Source organism: Sebastes fasciatus, chromosome 22 (assembly GCF_043250625.1).
Source record: "Sebastes fasciatus isolate fSebFas1 chromosome 22, fSebFas1.pri, whole genome shotgun sequence".
Taxonomy (NCBI): Eukaryota; Metazoa; Chordata; class Actinopteri; order Perciformes; family Sebastidae; genus Sebastes; species Sebastes fasciatus.
In genome coordinates, this window is record NC_133816.1 from 19719243 (window position 1) to 19739252 (window position 20010).

At 42.1% G+C, this 20010-nt stretch overlaps 1 protein-coding gene across 14 annotated transcripts in view; it reads left to right on the plus strand.

Moving 5' to 3' along the window:
- The window catches only part of nrxn2b (neurexin 2b), a 795015-nt gene that overhangs the window by 409023 nt on the left and 365982 nt on the right, over positions 1-20010 (plus strand). For all 14 annotated transcript variants that reach the window (XM_074624795.1, XM_074624794.1, XM_074624809.1 and 11 more), the window contains 2 exons: positions 1246-1627; positions 3454-3644. In XM_074624795.1, the coding sequence (XP_074480896.1) occupies positions 1246-1627; positions 3454-3644 (573 nt within the window). The remainder of the gene's footprint in view (positions 1-1245; positions 1628-3453; positions 3645-20010) is intronic.

The window sequence follows — 20010 nt, forward strand, 5'->3', positions numbered from 1 at the left end:
AGCCAATAGGAACGCTCTCTCTCTGAAATGACCTGTGTTTGGAAAAAGTCTCCCATTACGGGCTATATATTTTAAAGCCTGAAAACAGAGCCATGAGGAGGAGCAGAAGTCTAGTTAGCTCTCAGAACACTTGAATTACAATATGCTGAAAGGTTATTTGGGGATTTCCGCCCTATGATGCCAAAATATTCTGCCTACTGCAGGTTTAAAAGGCTAAAAATGGTGAACAAGATAGTTGCAATCCCAGGAAACCCATCCAGATATATAAAGAGCTGAAAGGATTATGTATATGTAACTTGGCACCAAAGAGAAATGAAAGCGGGGAGATGTTTTTCAAGCATATACCGACTGAGAGTGAGCAGCTGTGTACAAAGTACGGAGGTACAGATTCTGCCAACTTCTAAGAAAATAGCAGGGGTAGGATGAAAGGTCAAGAGACGAGGTGGAGTCACGGGGACTCACAGTATTGTGGCCTCAGGCGAAAGGATGCCAGGGCAAAGGATGAGGTGAGAAAAAGGTTGGAGCTAGATGAAGGAAAAGAGAGTGGGCACGCTGAGGCCAGAAGCAAGGAGTGACCCTGTGAAGTTCTGACTGGTTCGCAAACTGGTTCATGGGAGAGAAGAGAGAGGAAGCGCCCAGGGAGTCGGCGCAGCGCTGGCCGGGCTTCAGCGGGGAAGGCATTTTAATCGGCAGCTTGCCAAGCTCATTACTCCACATCTCCCAGTAAACACAATATAAACCGTGGCATGAAGAGCGGTAACAAGAGATTTTCTGCAATGTTATGCTTATATAATTTCTTTCACAGCAGGTTAGACCAAATAGACTCAACTTCTGTGAACCTATACAATATGCTGTGCACACACATTGATTTAGCAAGCAGCTCAAATCAATTTAAGATCTAATAAGCATCATAAAGGTACCATATAATATGTTTTTATCACTAAATTACTATAGCATATACATTAAATTACAGTACTGATGCATTGCTTTACAGTTAAATGCATTTTAATATTTCCATGATTATATTAAATCTGACGTTCATTTCCCACAGAAAGTATGAATCTCTAGAAATGTAATGTACGGTTCTCATTAAATGCTTGAAATGGTTATGCTCCTTTCACAGTGTTACAATGTGACATCAACATTTTCCCAGGATGCCTTATGCTGCCATAAGGAGGACATTGCAATGGATGTGATACCTTTTTGTTCTCCCGAGTTAATGCTGTTTTATCTCCGCCGTTTCAGGCCAGATGACCGGTGCCCACACACGTCTCGAGTTCCACAACATCGAGACGGGCATCATGACGGAGCGCCGCTTCATATCCGTGGTGCCCTCCAACTTCATCGGCCACCTCCAGGGCCTGACCTTCAACGGGTTGCCCTACCTAGACCAGTGCAAAAATGGCGACATCTCCTACTGCGAACTGAACGCCCGCTTTGGCATGCGCCACATCATCGCAGATCCGGTGACGTTTCGAACGAAAGGCAGCTACTTAGCGCTAGCCACTTTGCAAGCTTACGCCTCCATGCACCTCTTCTTTCAGTTTAAAACCACCACGCCTGACGGCCTGATGCTCTTCAACTCGGGAGACGGGAGTGACTTCATTGTCGTGGAACTGGTGAAGGGGTGAGTCCCATTTGATTTCATTTCACTGATTAACAAGAGAGGTTACATATGCTAATAGTAGCATTTTATTTCCACCCCCAAAAAACTCTTGTGACCGTCACAAAAGATATGCTCTTACTTTTCCCCAATTCCCTTTGTGTTTGGCTTTAATGATGACAATAAATACATTTTAAGTATGGCCATTTTCAGAGAGGTCCCTTGACCGCTGACCTCCAGATATGTGAATGAAAATGGGTTCTATGGATACCCACGAGTCTCCCCTTTACAGACATGCCCACTTTATCACAATTAAATATTGTAATCAATTGACAGCCCTGATTTTAAGTCATTTCTCAGTTAGGCTTTTACTTCTTCTCCAATCTGCTATTGACAGAAAACATGAAAGCCTTAGTTTTTTTTGTGCTGAAAGTCAAGCACTGTCTTTTGTTTTGTGCTGTAAAGCATTCTCACTTTCTTTTGTGCTATAAAGCAATTTAACTTTGTTTTGTGCTGTGAAGCAATAACACATTGTTTTCATGTTGTAAAGCAATATCCCTTTGTTTTGTGCTGTAAAGCAATATCCATTTGGTGTGTGCTGTAAAGCAATATCACCTTGTTTTGTGCTGTAAAGCAATTTCACTCTGTTTTGTGCTGTAGAGCAATTTCACTTTGTTTTGTGCTCTAGAGCAATATCACTTTCCAAGGTGACCCAGCCCATTTCCTACTAAATTTAACCCAATTGCGACTGTGAAATACAGTGAGGAGTCTGGTGAAATGTCAATTCATCACCTCACAATTCAAGAAAAAGGGGCCTGAACTCTACTTCTTTTAAAATGCATGTTCTTGGTAACAAAAGAAAATAAAAACTCTATTTTTTTTTCTCAAAGCTAACACAGATCAGTGAGTCATTTAATGCTGCTATGAATCAGGGTTGGATGGATGAAAGTGACTTTAGTGCAAGTAATCGTAATCAATTGTCTTAAAAGCACCTCCTGCTAGGAAACAGAAAGTAGGGAAATACCCATGTCTGTTTTTCTTGGGTGTTTATTTTCCAATCCATTAACTGATAACTGGTAATGCATAACTGTGAGCACAATGTGTTTCTCTGACCGGCAAAGTATTTAGCAAATCTTCTCTGAGCTAGAACCTAGCTCAAACCAGAAATAAACTGCTTGGAATTGTGAATTGTATCACCCTAAAAGCTGTTCATAATTAGAGTATCAAAAAGAGGCTTTTGCTTGTGTATCTCTCTTCCTCTTGTGCTCTATAGTCAGCACTGTTACAACACAAAAGCCTGAGCTGCCTCTGCCACACAAAGACAAGAGGCTACATAAAGGAATTGGAACTGAGGTAGAAAAAAAAAAGCACATACCTTGAATGAAACAGCCACAATAGCCTTAACCCAAAACACAAAAGACAGCCATATTTGTGTGAAGGGGGGAACTGTGCTACCTCGTCTGCCTTTGGGAGAACACAGGCTTTTAGACAAAAACAGGTTTTTATGTTTACATGTCAAACCACTGAGTAAAAAACACAAACCCTGGGCTTATCATGTGCAGCCACAAAAACTGTTAATATTATTTACTCACACAATTTATTCTTAGATAGAGAACAGAATAGAGACAAAGTAGGAGATTACTACACAGAAAAATACTCATTGTCTTCTAACTAGTACTGTTGATTGTCCCCATTTCCAGAAATGATTTTGTGTTGACGTCATGATCTGCCTCCACTTAATGTTCCGCCCACAAAATACTTCATCATGTTTACTATGACTAAAGGGATCTATCGCTTTCGATTTGTAATAATGACCGCACACCCACACGCTCCGATATCTTTCTTCACAGATACGTCCACTACGTCTTTGACCTTGGCAACGGGCCGTCGCTCATGAAGGGCAACTCGGACAAGCCGCTCAACGACAACCAGTGGCACAACGTGGTGGTGTCCCGGGACGGCAACAACGTGCATACGCTCAAGATCGACTCGCGCACCGTTACACAGCACTCCAATGGAGCCCGCAACCTGGACCTCAAAGGTAAGAGCAGCTCTCAGTGATACATTATTCCCCCAAAAAAACATTACCACTGACAGGAGATAACTATTCCAGTGTCATCCTTGGTCTGCCGCTTAAGTGTTGTTGGCAGGTGGCCACGAACACATGCCAGCTCAAATCCATCTAAATCAGACCCACTGTCAGGATCATTTTTAGAATAGGTCCAATGTGCATCCATTGGTTTCTTTAGTCTCTCTGTTTTTTGTTAAATGGACTGAATGTAAGAATCTCTCTTTTCTGCTCTGCTGCTTACTCGTTTTCTCAAACACTCGCCGCAGCTCGCTCTCTCTTGCTTCACCACTCACTTCCCACGTACCCACACACTCCCACAACACTAGTTTTCCCCCGAACATTGGTCACATTTCTGTTTTGCAAGACTGCCTTCACTAGATAAAAAATTGTGTTGGAGTCTGTGTTGTGGTGGGGACTGGTCGTTTGTTTGCGTTTGCATACTCCATTAACTAGCTATGGTTGCACATTGTTAGCCCTGAAGGCACTCGCGAGCGCGCATGACGTCACAACTGTTGGCCTGGGTTTTTCACAATAAAAGCAGTCTACAGGCTGTTAGTGGAAACCCAGAAAGTCGCGGAAGGTCTCATTTTTTTTTAAGTTAGGTTAAAACCTGTTCACACACTGGCAATAAAAAATGATTAAAACACATTTATATGTATTTAAATAATTGACAAAACCACAGTTGTCATAACAAATATCATAATTATCGTTGCTGACACAGAGCATGAATCTACCTTGGTATTTCTGTACGGTATAATTAACAATTTACAAAAAAAATACTTTGCATGTGCTTGCTTGAACATGTGCACTGTTTTTTTTTTGTGTTTTGTTTTCCCTGAAACGTTGGACATTTCAGTGCAAGTGCCCAGGATAAACAGAGCAAACTAAATGATGCTGCCAAGTGCAAATGTGCTCGCCAAACAAGAGTGGACAGGGGGTGAAATAAAACTTAACAAAAGTCTGGCAGCATCTGTGCTAGCCCCATCCTCTTCACCTTGAAAGATGACCCCCCCCAGCAGATGGTTGGCTTTACAGGAACAGGCCAATATAAGAGCAATATCCTTTACCAATTGGTATCCCAATATGACCTAAATCCAACATAGCAGACCAAGGTGAAAAAAGAAGGATCACACCAGAAACAATAACAGCTTATCACTTCATCCTTCTGTGCTTTGCTCTTTTTTTTTTGTTTTCATTTGTTTCCACCGTCACATTGGGCACGCTTGACTTTTAGCCGCAGTATGATGACTATCTTCTGATGGAGACACCTTTACTTCTTTGACTCCCTCCTTTGTGAATCATCTTGAAATAATAGCCGTGGTCGCGAGGCACTTACATGTGAATAGGTATCTCTGGAAGCTCTCACCTATGGTCATGAGGGTTGGGTCATGACCGAAAGAACGAGGTCGCGGGTGCAAGCGGCCGAAATGGGTTTCCTCAGGAGGGTGGCTGGCGTCTCCCTTAGAGATAGGGTAAGAAGCTCAGTCATCCGTGAGGGACTCGGAGTAGAGTCCTTGCTCCTTTGCGTCGAAAGGAGCCAGTTGAGGTGGTTCGGGCATCTAGCACGGATGCCTCCTGGGCGCCTCCCTTGGGAGGTGTTCCAGGCACGACCAGCTGGGAGGAGACCACGGGGAAGACCCAGGACTAGATGGAGAGATTATATCTCTACTCTGGCCTGGGAACGCCTCGGGATCCCCCAGTCAGAGCTGGTTAATGTGGCCCGGGAAAGGGAAGTTTGGGGTCCCCTGCTGGAGCTGTTGCCCCCGCGACCCGATCCCGGATAAGCGGTTGAAGATGGATGGATGGAAGCTCGGGTAATTGTAAGCTTTAGACCTCAGCGGTCCGGTGTTCTGATGTGTTATTTGGATGCTTGAGAGTGGCTGCTTGTGAAGCGGAACAATGACAGCAGTAGAATAAAAGTAGAAAGAGAATACTTGGAAGAAAGACCCTAGGATGTTGATAGTGGACAGCGTGGACGGATGGTACCAATGCTAAACTCGTTCAAGTGTCTGTCGTAATGTTAAGATTAGCTCTGGATGATTCACTTAGATTTTGCCTGTCATGTTCCAGAGTTTGGCGTGCTCTTGAGGCTACTGCTGGTTGTTGTGTAAGACACATTAGAAGTCAGGGTGAGCCCCCGGGGCCACTGAAGGATGTGAGGAGTCAAAAGATCAAAAGGGGCCCCGAGCATTTTTGGGAAGACGTGATTTCTTGGTGGATTTTTTTTTTCTTCAGTTTTGTCCTTTGGGGTATGCATAGTGCAATTAAAAATAATAATCATAAAGGGGGGGTTTATAGAGGAGTGACACTATGCCAGTGTCCTTACGCTGGGTTACAGACAAGGGTGTTAAACAAGCTTTCACAAGCAGGAGACACAGGGAATGAAGAGTGTAAAATTAGATACAGTGGTTGTAGCAGCGAGACATCTAATTAGCAGCCTGGTCTCACTAAACATCATGGTGAAAATGCAGATAAAGAGCATCATGCACATGTTAGATTATGTTACATGCTCTGGTGGAGGAATATACTGTAATTGTCACATCATTTGTATGCTCATTTCACAAGACTGCGATGTCAATAGAGGCATCAGTAATTAATATATATGAATGAATGCTTGCTTTCAAGGTTTTTGAATACAGTGAGCTGCAGGGTAATAAGTATTCATTACACATTGTGATTGCGCTCTTTGCAGCATATCTACTCTGCTGATCTCTTACAGTAAATTAAGTAATTGATGTCTTATTAGGAAGGTTTCCTTTTTGATCAGTTGCTTTTTTCTGTGTGGCAAAGACTGCTGTCAATCAACTCTGGGAGGTTTTTAAAGGGGTAGTTTGGATTTTTTGAAGTGGGGTTGTATGAGGTACTTATCCATAGTGAGGGTGTTACCTACAGTAGATGGCGGTCAGCACGCCCCTAGTTTAGAGGAACAGACCAGTATGGGAGCAAAGCAATGCACTGCTGTGGACGGGGGCAGCAGCAAAACCGATTTTAGACACCTAAAAAAATCAATATTGGTTTAAATGTACATACGTAGGCTACGTACCTTGCCGTCAGCCATAATGCTGATCTCGAGGTTTCAAAACCTTAGTCCACAAACCAATGGGTGACGTCACGCTGACTACGTCCACTTCCTATACACAGTCTATGTTCCCACGTCGTCAAATACAGACACTTTACCAATGCACCACGTTCTCGTGCCACTTCTGGTTGCAAAAAAACGAGATGGCGACAGCCAAAATGCCAAACTCGAGGCTTCAAAATCGTAGCCTACAAACCAATGGATGACGTCACGGTGACTATGTCCACTTCATATATACTGTGTATGATAGGGTTCGGACTATGTCGTGTTGGGTTTGTGTCTTGCGCCTGGACCATTATCCCACTTCAACTCCGTCTTCAAACTGCCGCCTGCAAACATGTTGAACTGCGTCCTTTCTAATCAAGCACAAGTGCTTCATAACAACACCCCAACACAGAAGAGATACACACCCTCAGCTGCCATAATAGCTTACAAGATGTAAACATAATCTGTTTTCCCATTATTGGGACAAGCAGTGTTCTCCAAGCAGTGCAACTGGTGTTGCCTCACTCTGCTTGAGTGATTAATAGACAATTGCACCTCCTTTCTTATAAAACACCACCAACCAAGCGTGCACCGACAAGATCCCTCAGCTGTCCGCCACAGAGCCATGCAGCGACAATAGCCACATTTGCATATGCAATAGTACAGACGCACCAGTGAATGATTTGTCTCACAAATGAAACAGAAGGCCGTTTTGCCTTTTCAGTGCCCAATCAACACAGTATACATGGCTGGGGAGTAACTCTCCATCTGTGTTATTAATCTGTGAGCCACTGTTTAAAAACTTCTTTATTTTCATGGGTCCTTTTCTTTATCTGAACAGCTCTCGCCTGCAGGGGATGGAGGCTGAGGCAGCTCAGTGCTAGTGGGAAAAATAATAGTTGTGAATCTTGCTTCAGAGGAATTTAGCGGGGAGAATATGTCTCTATTCTCAATTCCCACATCTAATTGGGCATTCAAACCGTGCTCTGTAGGGCCCTGCCACAATATCATATACCGCTCTAACACTGTAGCTCCATAAGCAACAGACCTAAACGTGTCTACGTAAAAAACGACTCGCTTACACACAAATGCATGAACATATGTTCCATTAAACATGATAGGCAGAACGGAGTGTACCACGCACCCTTTTTTTGGCTGTTCAGCAGTCGCACATAAAGCTTTGCAAATCAAACACAGAAGGAATAGCAACAATAAGCCATTTCTCGCAATCTCTTTGCTCTGTTTTAACACCATATCTGCCTTCATTTCAAAGGAAAAAAACCCAATTTTCCAAGCGTTATCTGTGTAATTGCCCAGAGAAAATGGGGAAAATGGGTTTTGTGCTCTCCGTCTTCCTTCTCTTTGTTTTTGGACAGGCAAAAAAAAATCTTCAAGGCATCCCTCTTTGTCAGCTAAAGTATGGTGAGGGAACAACACACAGTCCCCGAGGACAGCACTGAGTGGATCTAATTCTGTATAGTGATGTCAGTCTCAGAAGAAGACATGTTGAACATATACAGAGGATACGGCTTCATCATAGTGTTGACAACCTGCAGAATACACTGATAGCAAGTTATTGCCATGAAATATCCTTGTTGATTGTACAGTGCAACACAGTTTAAAAAGATCCATATCAAATATTTCAGAGAAGCTTTGCAATATGATGGTAAAACATGATAATACAGGAAAATCCTTTAGGAAAAATATCATTAATCCTCATAAGCTGAAGCTATTTAGGGGGATTTTTACATCTTGGAATGTATTCATTTGGATATAGAAAGTATGATACACAGGAGCAGCAGATAATGACTGCAACCGTATGCAGACCTTACACCGAAGACATATTTCCAATGTTGGAATAAAAGAGTTTTGCTTGAGTTGCGGCACGCTCCCGTGATCTCCATCGTTTAGAGTAAGGTGGTTATAAAACTCAGTCTAAGCCGTCTTAAGTCAGTGTTGATGCGAACATTGTCAACAACCAATAGGTGCGCTCTCTCCAGCACCAAACAGGAAGCAGCAAACAAGAAGCAATCTTCAGCTGAAACATACAATTAGCTCGTAGGCTAATAGAAAACATTCCAGTTGCTAACGTTAGATTGCAAGTAGCCCCATTTGGGACAGTGGTTAGCCAGCTAACCACTGATGAATACTCATCAGGGATTTCGAAAGCTGCAGCAATGCTGTCCACTTCTTTCTCAACAGTTTTTCTTCTTGTAAATGTCCACCAGGAGCAGGATGTGACATCATCTCATTTGCAAAAGTGAGTTGTAGTCAGACTTCAGTCTTTTCAAAGTCTCCTAGTGTATGGTAGGCATTAGTCGTAGCTGACTAAAACTATTGTTCAGTGTTGAAAGAAATGGAGGGAGAGTGTGTTCCTTGGTCCATATACGTATGTTTCACCAGCATAATACATCATTATCAATCTAGGACTGCTTGTTCAGGTCAATTTGTTCTCACTTCGGTCAGAAGACATTTCTTTGGACGCTCCGTTACTTACAGGACGGTATGAGTGGGGCTTCTTCTATTCAAACCGAAACAGGCGAAATAAAAAGATGTACAAAATAGTGTTTCTAAAGCCTCGGAATAAGAATGCCAAACTAAACCATGTCACATTTCCTCAAAAATCCACTGATTCTATTCATAGAATAATGTAATTTGTCCATATCTAGTAATATTCAGCATGATATTATGTCTGTTATAGACTGGTGAGCGATCCTGACCTTCAGCAAATGCATACATCATTCGTCAGAGGCAGCAAAGAAAATTAATCTGATGTAAAGTATCTGGGTTATTGGAATCTCAGCTGCAGACTTTTATACCTCCGTGCCGGCAGGCTGGAGGCATTATGTTTTCGGGTTGTCCGTACATACGTATATGCGTGGAGGGAATTTCTTCAAATTTGGCACAAACGTCTACTTGGACTCAAGGATGAACTGATTGGATTTTGGTGGTCAAAGGTCACTGTGACCTCACATCCGGCCCATTTTCATGATATCTCAAGAACGCCTTGAGCGAACTTCTTCAAATTTGGCATAAATGTCCACTCAGACTCAAAGATGAACTGATTTGATTTTGGTGGTCAAAGGTCACTGTTACCTCACGTCTGGTCCATTCTTGTGATATATCAGGAACGCCTTGGACGAATTTCTTCAAATTTGCTACGAACAATGAACTGATATGAATTTGGTGGTCAAAGGTCACTGTGACCTCACGTCCGGCCCATTCTCGTGATATCTCAGGAACACCTTAAGCAAATTTCTTCAGATTTGGCCCAAATGTCCACTTAGACTCAAGGATGAACTGATTTTGGTTGTCAAAGGTCACTGTGACCTCACAAAACACATTTTAGACCATAACTCAAGAATTCATATGCTAATTATGACAATTTCACACAAATGGATTACAGGATAAAATTATGAATTGGTGACATCTTGGATGTAACTGCAACTTCACTGGTTGGCGGAGGCATGCAACCGTGAGGCAGTAATTCTAGTTTTATTTTGGGGATTTTATGACAGCCTAAGATGTTCGCCAATGGGGGTTATCGGTTAACAACACCCCTCCCCAGACGCTACTTTGCTTCATTAAAAATGTAGTTAATTATCACTAAATAAATTCAGAAGCGAACAGGGGATTTCCTTCATCTCATCACCATCTCTGCAGGAAAGTGTCAAACAGCCTGGTGTTTGAAGCTTCATATTGTGAGAACTGCTTTGTCTGTTTCAGTAGTATTTTTTGATATTTTGCCACAGGGACCTGATGGGGCATTGGTTTCATTCTTTCTCACTCATGGTGTGAAATGTTTCAACTCTTAACCACAGTGTAATACAATATTTTTTTCCAACGTGTTTTATGCTTGCCAGGTGTAGTATTTTGACATCAGTAATTACGGTGTTTGTTTCGAGGCTTCAGTATAATTACCAGAAATAAACAAGACCGTCACAGAAGACAAGCAGCCTCCTCTAGGGAAGGTAGCAGGAACAATTAGCAGCATACACTTTGTGACAGGAAGCAATAGGGTTTATATGATACGTCTTCATTTGGAGGAACGCCCGCACCACTCATACCACTCGGGGTGAACAGAAGCCAGTTGTCTCCATTTGTTTATGCTAATCATGCCAAGGTATCACAATTAATTTAACAATGATATATTGATCATTAATTCATTACACATAGCACCTTAAACCAAGGACAATTCATGTTAATTAGAGAATGTCCTCTGACTAAAGCCATTGAGAATATGTGTCCTTGGCTCTATCCTCTGACATATTTTATCAATTGGCAGCACTACCATAGTATAGTACTTAGTGTCTTAGAGTTCACACTATTAATCATTGTTGCATTTCTAATATAGCAACAAAACCGTCATGTGCAGAACTTATAGTGGCATTACATATTAAAATCTCAGATATGTTGTTTTCTAACTTTTGGGAAGAATTATTTATGTTGAAAATCAGTGCTTGATCTCTTCTACGCCACAACTGTAACATGCAAATTCTTAACACTGGAAAAATAGATTATTAGTCAAGCAAACAAAACGGAACACTGCATGCTTTAGCAGCCGCCTGGTGTTGCACTGCTGTTCAGTTTGCATCTCGTAAAGTTGATGCAAACCGTGTTGGTCATGGAGAAGAGGAAGTAAACACACACATCCATTGCCCTGAGGGGAATACCCTACTTTACTATGCAAAGAACATGACAATGTCAAAGATATTAATGTCATTCTGGAATACAATGATGGTAAATAACAACAACAGTAGCGTGAATCTAATGAAGTGTTTTTCAGGTTACGGAAACGCAGGGAGGAATAATTTGCCCTGCAATATTCAGACAGTGTCTGTCCCTTCCTTTTGAGGATGCTTCCTAATGAGGTACACTTGCGTAGAATTGTAAAGAGATGGCATTGAATATGTTCCATTTTTCAACTAAAGGCAGAACAAATTGAAACACAATATGGAGGAGAGATTTGGCAAGGGAGAGAGAGAGAGGAGGAGACAAAGACAAACAGGTACATACTTTTTAACGAGCTCTGCTCTTGCCAGCGGTGAAATTTGAGATTAGCTGTTTGATCACCCCACATTATTTCTCTCCTCTTCTTCTTTCCGGTTAATATCAGTGTCTGACAAACCAAGCTAAACTAGTCCTAGCTCATCTAATCCTGTACACTCCCCATTTGATGAAGCTCTAGATTACACAGTAGACAGTACAGGCCGTCCCAGAGGAAACCCATTCAAGCCGAATGCTTCCTGGATTTCAATTTTAGGTTTTTTAGTCGCACAAATGTGAAAGGTCAGAAGATGATCAGTGCTGCTTATTGACCATATTTACATGCACACTAATATTCCACTATCATTCATTATATGACAATAGTCTGAATTTGATACGGGTCTTGTAAGTAGCATATTCTGTCTGGTTATTCTGAATTAGGTCTTATTCCGAATGGAGCATTGTCCGATTGAAACATCTGGGATTTGTCGATGTTAATCGGGTTTTGAGAGCATTCTTTTACAACACACGGCCTCTGGCCAGTTTAACGGCCAGCTCTGTGCGTTGTACACAAACCAATCTCGGCACCTATCGGCTATCGGTCTGACGACGGATATGCCTCTGGGGGCAAGGGTTTATATCTCTGGGGTTCCAGTGCAGCCAGCAGATATCAAGGCCAAGACTTTCTTTTTTCTGCACTGCTCATTGTTTACAGTGTGATAAGCAACAACTACTTAGTGAAACTACACACATGCAAGAGTGTCCCAAGACAAATATGATTAGTGTGTTGTCATTGTGAGGTTCACATTTACTTTGCTGGCAAACACTGTAAAATATTAGCATTAATATGAAGGCATTTGGTGAAATTTACCTCTGCAAACACAAGAGTGTTGTACAAGCACAACAGGGATTCCTTAGAGAGAAATAACACAGAGCGGAAGCCTTTTATTTAAGGCACATTTATGCAAATACTTTCTGAGGGAACATAATGCCTTTGCAGTAAAAGCATTGTAGAGGGACATATATTCAACCTGCCTAGCACCTGCAGAGTCGGTAAACAGTGGAGCAGCTGTGGGTTAAGTGTCTTGGCCAAAGGCAGCTCACTAGAGTGTACTGTATACATCTATAACTCACATCACAAGTGTACTATCCCCATTTCCTCGTTGAAAACAGAGATTTGTTAGGTTTACAGAACTTTTTTATCTCCCTCTTTACCAGCTATTTATCTTCAAACACAATTGGTTGACAATCCAGACGTAAAGATCCTTAGGCATATCTGGCCCCCTGACTCTGTTATGATGACCAGACTGTTGTTCTGGGAGTATGCACATGTGATCAGTGACATCTTAGTGAGATTATGTGTTTACACGGTTGTGGCCATACACAGCCCACACCTTCGCTAGCTTCCAAATTGACCATAACCCATGAAATCTAAAACACACTGGCAGAATGCTAGTTCCTCATACCCTGTTTCATCTATCCATCCATCCATCCATCCACCCATTGACTTCATTCAATGCAACAGACCAGCAGTTCTACCCTCTTTCTGCTGGTGTCCATCAGCAGCTTCCACTTCCACCTCTTGCCTTACTTTGGAGGTGGCCTATATTATAGTTAATCGTAATGTTAATATCACATTACGTAGATCATTTCCCCCTGCTACCCCACTCTACAAGGGGGATTTTTCTTATGCTACCCTTCTTTTTAAGAGGATAAAGCAACAGTAACAGCTGCTCTTTGCAGCGGCTATGGTCAAGGACACAGCAGTGGGTCGTGTATTCGGTTAAAAGGGTGATTGTACCCACAGTCTCAGATAAAAGGAACACGACTTTCACCTCTGAGAACCCTGACACAGCATGCTGTATGAGTTTATACAATCTCAACAATATGTGCATGCTTTCCACTGCCAACCGTCTAGCATTCAGCCTTGAGGTTGCTATTGTAACACAACGCTGGCTTGCTTCTGTTCCTCGTCACGAGCAGCGTTTCATCAGTGCCACAGTGCCACCCCCTTGTCCTCCTGAGTACACTGTCACCAGTGCATTAACATCTTCACTTGTTCAAAGTGAGCCTTTGTCAGGGTGGACATAAAACATAATCTATTCATCCTGTGACGATACACATGCATTACTGCATCCTGAGGGTTTTCCTGTCCTTCCATTGTGTTGGGTGTGAGAGGAAATGTCATTACCATAATGCCAGGGTCTACTCCATTTTGTAAGAAGAATACATCCCTCTTCTCCCTCTCTTTTGCCTCTTATTACCGCCCTCCTACATAACGCAATGTCACTGTGAATAGCCTTTAAATTCAGCATCTCTGGAGCGACAATGCAGATCTATCAAGCGAAGTACTCAGCAGAGATGTGATCATATTGTAGGAACGGAATCCATTGTCCAGCAGTAAGAATTGGAGCACATTTCTACTTCAGCCACCACGGAAACGGCACAGAAAACTATTTTAATCTGGGGGCAAAATATTTCAACTGCTTTGCTGTAGAGCGCTGATTACATATCTTTCTTCATAAATTGTCTTGACCTTTAGAAGAGTACACAGTTGCAGCTTAAGGGGCTTTGAGTGTTAAAATGCTTCAGCGTCTTATTAAGCTGTCAAGTGTATATTCCAGGCAGAAACCACCTCAGCCGAAACCATCGTGGATGTGTCAACCTACAGCTTCTCTAATAGCCATTAAGGGCTGGCTCCGTGAAACCTCTCTATTGAGTTCAGTAAAAATCATTGAAAGTCTGTCTTAAATACAGAATTTTTTTCCTGCAAGATATGAAAGTAGCTGTTGGAAACATATCTTGCAGGAAAAAAATTCTGTATTTAAGACAGACCTGCCTTGGTCTTGGTCTTGACTTGGTCTGGCCCTGCATTGGTCTTGGTCTTGACTCGGTCTTGCCCTGCCTTGGTCTTGGTCTTGGTCTTGGTCTTGGTCTTGACTCTGTCTCGCCCTGCCTTGGTCTTGGTCTTGACTTTGGTCTCGCCCTGCCTAGGTCTTGGTCTTGACTCGGTCTCGCCCTGCCTAGGTCTTGGTCTTGACTTTGGTCTCGCCCTGCCTAGGTCTTGGTCTTGATTCGGTCTCGCCCTTCATTGGTCTTGGCCTTGACTCGGTCTTGCCCTGCCTTGGTCTTGGTCTTGACTCGGTCTCGCCCTGCCTTGGTCTTGGTCTTGACTCGGTCTTGCCCTGCCTTGGTCTTGGTCTTGACTCGGTCTCGTCCTGCCTTGGTCTTGGCCTTGACCCGGTCTCGCCCTGCCTTGGTCTTGGTTTTGACTCGGTCTCGCCCTGCCTTGGTCTTGGTCTTGACTCGGTCTCGCCCTGCCTTGGTCTTGGTCTTGACTCGGTCTTGCCCTGCCTTGGTCTTGGTCTTGACTCGGTCTCGTCCTGCCTTGGTCTTGGCCTTGACCCGGTCTCGCCCTGCCTTGGTCTTGGTTTTGACTCGGTCTCGCCCTGCCTTGGTCTTGGTCTTGACTCGGTCTCGCCCTGCCTTGGTCTTGGTCTTGACTCGGTCTCGCCCTGCCTTGGTCTTGGTCTTGACTTGGTCTCAACCCGTCAAAGTCTTGGTCTTGACTCGGTCTCGCCCTGCCTTGATCTTGGTCTTGACTTGGTCTCAACCCGTCAAAGTCTTGGTCTTGACTTGGTCTCGCCCTGCCTTGGTCTTGGTCTTGACCAACCCATCAAAGTCTTGGTCTTGTCTCAAACTCGATACACTCTGGTCTTGGTCATGGTTTTAGGCAGTCTTGACTACAACACTGCAGATCAGTATTATCAAGAAAAGCACACACTGGTAGACTTTTTAAAAAAATTGTTTCAAACAGATTGTGATAGTAGAAATTGTTAACATTCATTATGTTCCATTCACACAGGGAGATACTAGCTTTCCAGTGTTCCCTTGAGACTTGTTAGCTCAACATGTTGTGAGTATGATCAGGGAACCAGGTGTGGAAATGAGGTTTCAGAAATCCGGTGGAACAGAAGTGCGAACTGTCAGTTTGAGTGCTCGTGTTGTAGCTGTGTTTACAACATGCGCACTTTATTTAATTTTCTCTTCAACAGTGTTTCCGTCTGCACCAGGTGTAGGACTGAAAACGACAGAGAGGAAAGAGGCAATGTAATAAAGATCTGCCAAAGCTGCGCCTGAAACCATTTGCATAATAATAACTAAACAAATCACATGCAGCATAACTGCGTCTCACGTCAGAAAGTATAACTGTCTCGAGCAGTTTCTTCAGGCTCTTGCATGGCACCTCTCTGCATCAGAAGCTTTATGATGGTGAAGACAGTGAAAGCAGTTTGAGATCATCCACATGGCACTTTTAATTTGTCATAATCTACATCACCATCGGCACAGTTGGTGATGCCGCCATGATCGCCGTTCTTATCTTCCTCATTATTGGTGTTTTCAGTCAATAAAACCTATTCATAGCTATTATCAAATAAACAAATGTCTCAACCCTCTGAATCCCAAGCAATTTCAGGGTGTTTTTTTGCTCCTGTCACATTCTACTCCCGTGGTATTTCACTGCACTACAACTCTTTTTCTTTTGACTGATGTAGATTCTGGTTGCCTTTTAAAGTCGATAAAGATAATAAGTATGGGTATTTGTGTTATTTTTATTCTAAAATATAGTTAATTAAGTACACTTTTTCATTCAGTAAGGAGAGAAATAGGACTCCTTCATCACTAGTAGCATAATTTTTGAAGGTAAAATGTTTTAATTTATACTTTTCATGCATGAATTGTTGCCTTTGCCAGGGATATAATTTCCAGGGGGTCATGCCCCTGGACTTCCCCAAGGGGGTTTGCATCCCTGATGAGTTTGCATGCCTGACATATACCACGTTTCCCAAGTGCCCACTAGTGTTACCAATGTGGGGAAAAATGGGGGCTCCATGTACTATACATATTGAACTATTTACATTTTTACAACCTCTACTTACAATCTCTCTCTGCTCTATGTAAACAGCCTGCAATTCAGTCAAAGTGTTACTGAGTTTTTATCATGTGATTGTTGGTCTCAGCTGAGTCAATCAGGGCTTTCCAGTTGCACTGAGGAGCGCAGAGTTTAATCTTTCTTACCGAGCAAACACTTTATTTTTTTGATGGAATTTTAGATGAGGCATGTAGAATAAAGTGATTGATTGCACAAGAGATTGATTTGATAAAATATCACAATTGTAAGCTTTGATTTGGTTGCTTTTCCTGACGGAAGCGTTCGTCACACGTGATTCATTCGAGGACCGTCAGAAATTTGAAAAATCCGACAATAGTGTCTGTTTTTACAGCTTCTGGTTATGATAAATGGTGTAATTTTGGCAATTTTCGAAATGAAAACATGCTTTTCCAACCCGCCGGCAGATTTTTAACAATGTATTTTTCATAAACCACCTCTTAGTTATAATCACTTGTTGTGTAGTTACCTGAAAGTTGTTTATAAATCAATATGCCAACAGCAAATGCCATGTCAGGTCGTAGATATAAATCTGTTGGTCCTTCACACAGTCCTATAAAGATTCACCTTGCCTACCAGACTCTTTTTTTTTTGTCTCCTTTTTATTCATTTCCCTCCCATGTCCTTTTCTATCCCCTCTATTTTGCTGCTCAGTGTCAGTGCTCTCTCAATAAATGATGGGCTAGGTAGCTTGAGTGCTGCAAAAGAGCAGTGTGTTTTAGCTTTTTTTTCTCCCACTGACCTGTCTTACATTACAATTTACTTTGGCATTACTCAGAGCTTTGGCCATTTTTCCCGCCCTCCCTCCGCCTCTCTGCCGCTTCATCTCTCCCTTTCATCAAGAAGCCAGCTTCCTCGCCAGAGGTGGAGCCGAGATAGAGACAGCGTTTCTTTGAGAGAGTGTATTTGTGTGTGTCTGTGCCTGCACACAGTTGCATGTGTGTACAGTTTATGCTCTCTGTTACAATATCTCTGCAGACTCAACTTTTCAAATAACTTCTCTAAATGAAATAAACAAAATTAAAATACATACAACTGAAAAAAAAAAGCTTTATAATGTGAATTAGTGCTGGAATTATACGCCTTTTAATTGAATAGTCAATTGCCCAAAAATAACCAACAACTATCAGTTTTATTTATTTATTTTTTTAATTATCAAGCAATACTATAAATAAACAACCATTTAATTGAAAAAAAAAAAATATATGTCAACAACAAAAACTAATGGGTGCAGTCTTAATGTTTAGTTAACATTTAAGTTGGTAATGTGTTCACTTGATGTAAACGTAGTGTCGCGGGAAATGCCAGTTTCTTATATTTAAAGGTATAACATGCAACATTGTCCTCAAAAACAACAAGCAGCCGAGCAGAAAGGACAGAATGAAGCTGCCCTTCGGCTGCATTCATTTAAAATCTGGCAACTCTGCACCTTCCCGCAGGGTTATGCGGAGTAAGTTGTGTGTTTATTTGTGCTTTAGAACATAACAACCGTGAAACAATCAGAAAATAACGATTTATTTCACTGATTTGCTGCTTTGTTCTCACTAACGCCGCTCCCTCTCTTCATTCACTCTATAGCAAACAGCAGCTTACAAATGCAACATATATAACTTTAAAACATCCAATAATTGGTAGAGATGCAAATACATTACGCATAGCAATTGCAGTATTACATTTACCGCATTTAATGTGTGATTAGCTGTGGCTATCTGTTTTTATAAAATTCATAATAACAATAATTTAACATAAAACAGTGCAAATCATGTCATAATCTGTATATGAGGAAAGGCAAAATAACAAATGTCGTACACACATAGACTTGATGAAATTCTCCTTCATGCAAACAAAAGGCCAGAAAAAGAAAGATGCCAATTAAACCCTCTACCCTGTCTTTTTTTTCATACTGTAATGATGTATTTATAATCTCTCTCTAGGCAGATGGGCCAAGAAAAGACGCCTTGCGTTCAATAACTGCCAGTTAAAATATAAACGCTCTATTTTTTTGTATGTCAGGTGAATAGACAGAGAAGAGAGGGCCATTTCCAAGAGAAAAATAGAGATAATTAGCACAGACAGACACTACAAAATAGTCTGTTAATGTACAAAAGATGGTTTGTGAGGGAAAAAAAGATGAAAAATAGAGAAATTAAACAATTTTGTAGTAACAGATGTTGTGAAATGACTTGGATTGAACACCAGAGAGGCTTTAAAATCCCCCGCTGTCCCTCCACTTACTCCTATTTGACTTACACAAAAGAATAATGAAAATAAATTCACCGAAATTCGGTCGTGGGTTCATTTAGGAGAGACTGGCTTTGTCCCTCGTCAGTCATAAATCCTTTGGGCCTCATTGCCTGCACTCACCTGGCTGGGTCCCGGCTATAGCAATAATGCCCCCCTGATGAATGGGATATTGTCATGGGTGGATTTGTTTATTTTCCACATTCACAGGTCTCCTCCTCCATCATCTTAGAACGATTGAGAAAGAGAGGTTGAAGGAGAAAAGCCTGCGGAGGCAATTGTCAAGGTCCAATAGAGAACAGACGTAACAGAACAGTGGGATTCTTTATATAACTCAAGATGTCTTTTTTTGGCAAAATCAAAAGGAAAATCCACCTAAAATAGATTCCATGAAAGTTATTTTTATAGAAGACAGCTTGGAGTTGGACAGGGAATAATAGAATAACTGCTAGGACAGTGTGAAGGCAGTGGATTTTACTGCAGGATATGAGTACAGTTGTGTGACTCACAGCTTGAATCTCTTCACTGAGATCAAAATGATTTAGATGTAGTATCTTAAACAGCCGCGAGCCCGCAGTCAGTCACTGATTCAGCTCCGGTGGATCGACTCCAAAAAAGTGTCACCTGAAGAATTCATCAAGTTGAAAGTGCAGTCTGCGCACATTCAACTTCTGCCAGTTTTTTTAAACCAAACCAGGGTGGAATCGAGCGAAGTAAAGACAGAGAGGGATGGAGAGGGGAGATAAAGAAAGACAAGGTGAGGATAGTGTCAGCGGCGAGAGCGAGGGTGGACGAGGAAAGGGCACGGAGATGATGAACACAAATATGAGGAAAATGGAGAATAAAAAGATAGTGACCGAGCAAAGTGAGAAAAACTCGAGCGCAGTGGAAAGGAGGCAAAGGACACTCAATACGGAGTGACATTTCATAGAGGGAGAAAGGAAGCATGAAAGTGTGTAATGATGCCTGTCTGTGTCACTACACAATCTTACAGAAAGTGTCATCACTAAAGCAGCGGCACATATTCAGAGCCCTCTCAAAGACTCACATGCCGGTTGATTGGGTTTGAGTTAACAAAACGTTGTCATGGCGGC